The sequence below is a fragment of the Mus caroli genome, chromosome 7, assembly GCF_900094665.2.
Source record: "Mus caroli chromosome 7, CAROLI_EIJ_v1.1, whole genome shotgun sequence".
Taxonomy (NCBI): domain Eukaryota; kingdom Metazoa; phylum Chordata; class Mammalia; order Rodentia; family Muridae; genus Mus; species Mus caroli.
Window position 1 is genome coordinate 18586116 of NC_034576.1, and position 3718 is coordinate 18589833.

Genomic DNA, 3718 nt, shown 5'->3' on the forward strand with positions numbered 1-3718 from the left:
AAGGAAGGAAGGAAGGAAGGAAGGAAGGAAGGAAGGAAGGAAGGAAGGAAGGAAGGAAAGAGTCAGTTATGGTTCTCACAGTTGAAACTGGAGTGCTAGAACCTCTTCCAATGTGGGATGCTGCCTTCAAGCATCCTATATCAATTACCCAGAACCCTCTTTGTCTCTTTGGTCTCCCCAGGCCCAGATTGACCAGTATGTGGGGTTGGTGACAAATCAGTTGAGCCACATCAAAGCTAAGTAAGTACATGAGAAGATGACAGGGAGGAGAGTGGAGCCTGGGATATTTGCTGCTGCTTGTGGGTTTTCTTTTGTCTCCCCCCCACCCGCCCCCAGCTCCCCACTTCCTCTCTCAAAGCAGGTGCTATCTTCTGCACCTCCTCCATCTCAAGTCACACCTCATGGCCCCTAATTTTGCTCCCTCAGGATCCGAGCTAAGATCCCGGGGACCGGAACCCTTGCCCCAACAGCATCAGTCTCCGGATCCAAAGCCAAAGCCGAATGAGAGGGGTGTCTTTGCCCGAGGGACGCCTGTCCACACCCCAGCAGCCCTCTTCCCTTCCATTTCCCGTGCATCCACACCCTCTCCCACTCGGCCGAGCCATTTCCCAGTGGGAAGTGCCTGAGCGACCCGGACTACATTTCCTAAGAGGCTCTGCTCTAAGAGTCCAGGAAAAGGCCGCGGAGCCTGCTGGGACTTGTAGTTGAATAGTCAGGACGCTGCCCTGCACTTCCGTGACCCGCCGCTAGAGGCGCCGTGAGGGGTTGGTGCCTCTGAAGCCACCAACCCCTATGCTGGGGCTTTGCATGGGGCCCAGGCGAGCCTTGAGCTTGGATTCACACTGTAATAAAGACTCCTGTGGAAAATTCACTGCACTCTGTGTTTTAAAGTCCCTCCACTTACACCTTCCTACACTGAAAAGAATGAAAACAAACAAACAAAAACATTAAACAAAAAGAACCTCTAGCGATAATGTTATCCTTAAATCCCAGCATTCAAGAGTCAGAGGCAGGTGAATCTGCACAGTGAGTTTCAGGACAGCCAGGGCTATGTAGAAAGCCCCTGTCTCAAAACAACCACCAAGCCGGGCGTGGTGGCGTACGCCTTTAATCCCTGCACTCTGGAGGCAGAGGCAGGCTGATTTCGGAGTTCGTAGGCCAGCCTGGTCTACAAAGTGAGTTCCAGGACAGCCAGGGCTAAACAGAGAAACCCTTTTTCAGAAAAACAAGAAACAAAACAAAACAAAAAAAAAACAACAAAAAATAAATAAAATAAAATAAATAAATTATTGGGGCTGGTGAAAAGCACCTACCTTCAAGCTGGTCGCCCGCGTTCCATCTCTGGAACCACGTCGCGAGCGATCAGAAACGACTCCTTCAGGCTGTGTTTGCCCAGCCCTATATATGCATTCAAAAATAAATGTTGTTTTTTAAAAGCCTGGCATGACAGAGGGAGGTGGATTTCTGTGAGTTCGAGGCCATCTAAATAATCATACCTGACTCAAAAAAAAGAAAGGAAAATAAAAAATTAAGATCAGTGAGTCTCCCGGATAAAGGCACTTGCTACTGAGACTTGGCGGTATGAGTAGGATTGGGGGAATCGACCAAAAGATAAAGCAATGCAGGGCTGGAGAAGCTGGCTCGGTGGTTAAGAGCACCAGTTGCTCTGCCAGAGAACCAGGGTTCGATTCCCAGCACCCACAGAGTGAGTGGCTCACAGCCACTTCTAACTCCGGTCTCAGGGATGCCCCCTTTTGGTCTCTATAGGCACTGCATGCACTGTGGTATACAAACATACACACAGACAAAACATAAAATAATATTGGCAATAAAGACTGGGAGAGCTCTTTCCAGCCAGCGCCGAGCGATGTGCATCTCTCGGGACAATTGGCACAAGCGCCGCAAGACCGGGGGTAAGCGAAAACCCTACCACAAGAAGCAGAAGTATGAGCTGGGACGGCCCGCTGCCAACACTAAGATTGGCCCTCGCCTCATACACACAGTCCGAGTTCGAGGAGGCAATAAGAAGTATCGTGCCCTGAGATTGGATGTGGGGAACTTTTCCTGGGGCTCTGAGTGTTGTACTCGTAAAACAAGGATCATTGATGTTGTCTACAATGCATCCAACAATGAGCTTGTCCGCAACAAGACTCTGGTGAAGAACTGCATTGTGCTTATTGACAGCACGCTGTACCGACAGTGGTACGAGTCCCACTATGCACTGCCCCTGGGCCGCAAGAAGGGGGCCAAGCTGACTCCTGAGGAGGAAGAGATTTTAAACAAAAACGATCAAAGAAAATTCAAAAGAAATACGACGAAAGGAAAAAGAATGCCAAAATCAGCAGTCTCCTGGAGGAGCAGTTCCAGCAGGGCAAGCTTCTAGCCTGTATTGCCTCACGACCAGGCCAGTGTGGCAGAGCAGACGGCTATGTGCTCGAAGGCAAGGAGCTGGAGTTCTATCTTCAGAAGATCAAAGCCCGGAAAGGCAAATGAGCCTCATGCATAGTGTAATAAAGGTGTCTGCTGCTCTCTAAAAAAAAAAAAAAAAAGACTGGGAGACAGAGCTGTCTCTATGACGTCATCCTCTGACCTCCACATGTGTGCACACATACTCAAGATAACAATAAGAAGGTTTTCCAAGTGTGACCCAGCAGAAATGCTCAATCTGAAAAGCATCTATGGTTTTATTATTGTACTCTGTGATAGTGTTTCCCAGATGTCAGCTATTCCCTGTGAGGTCCATGCTAGGGCTGTAGTTCAGTGGATGGGCACTTGCCTAGTATATACAAGGCTTGGGTTTAATAGCCATCAACGCCTGACACAGAAATGCCTAATGGGCAGCCAGACTTGGTGGCACACATCTGTAATCCAAGCACTGAGCTCCAGGCCTGAGTTCCAGGCCAGCTACATAGTTCAAAGTCAAACTGAGCTCTAGTAAAACCGTCTTAAAAGATCAAAGGCTAGGTATGGAACTGCCTAGAATCTTCCAGAGAGGGATGGAGGTGGGGAGTGTGGCTCAGTGGTAGAACCCTTGCCTAGAATCCCCCAGTGCGGGGCTGGAGTATGGCTCAGTGGTAAACAGATAGCCTAGCTTGCCAAGGGCCCTGGGTTCAATCCTCAGCACTATAAATAAAACAGAGAAAAATAAAACAGAACAAATACCTTTTATATGTGTAAGTACACTGTAGCAGTCTTCAGACATTCCATAAGAGGGAATGGAAGCCACCATGTGATTACTGGGATTTGAACTCAGGACCTTAGGAAGAGCAGTCAGTGCTCTTACCCACTGAGCCATCTCAACAGCCCACCACTTGGCTCTTGATATACATATCATTGTAGGAGACGTTATAGACATTGCTCTACATAGTGGGAAAGTCAGGCATGAAGTGCAGCATCTAACTAATCTAACCGAGAGGGTCTGGGAGACGCCTAAGTCACTTGCAGCCAAGCCTGATGACCTGAGTTCAATCCCTGGTATCCACAAGATGGAAGAAGAGAACTAACTTCCAAAAATTGTCCTCTGCATCCAGGAGGCAGAAGTAGGCAGATCTCAGCAGAGTCACAGGCCAGTCTGGTTGAGGTAGTGAGATCCAGGCCAACCTGGGTTACATTACTTCTTTTTCAAATATTTTAGATATTTTCTTCATTTACATTTCAAATGCTATCCGGAAAGTCCCCTATACCCTCCCCCCGCCCTGCTCCCCTACCCACCCACTCC

General features: G+C 48.6%; 1 protein-coding gene and 1 pseudogene across 2 annotated transcripts in view; both read left to right on the forward strand.

The window, feature by feature from the left end:
- Rtn2 (reticulon 2) overlaps window positions 1-871 on the forward strand; it is a 14367-nt gene extending 13496 nt beyond the window's left edge. Inside the window, exons 9-10 of one of the 2 annotated variants that reach the window (XM_021168508.1) lie at window positions 182-240; window positions 427-871. In XM_021168508.1, coding sequence (XP_021024167.1) covers window positions 182-240; window positions 427-505 — 138 coding nt within the window. In that variant the 3' untranslated portion in view covers window positions 506-871. The remainder of the gene's footprint in view (window positions 1-181; window positions 241-426) is intronic. The other variant, XM_021168507.2, reaches the window with a different exon arrangement.
- Window positions 872-1867: 996 nt separating this feature from the next.
- On the forward strand, window positions 1868-2526 carry LOC110298957 (annotated as a pseudogene).
- The last annotated feature ends 1192 nt before the right edge of the window (window positions 2527-3718 follow it).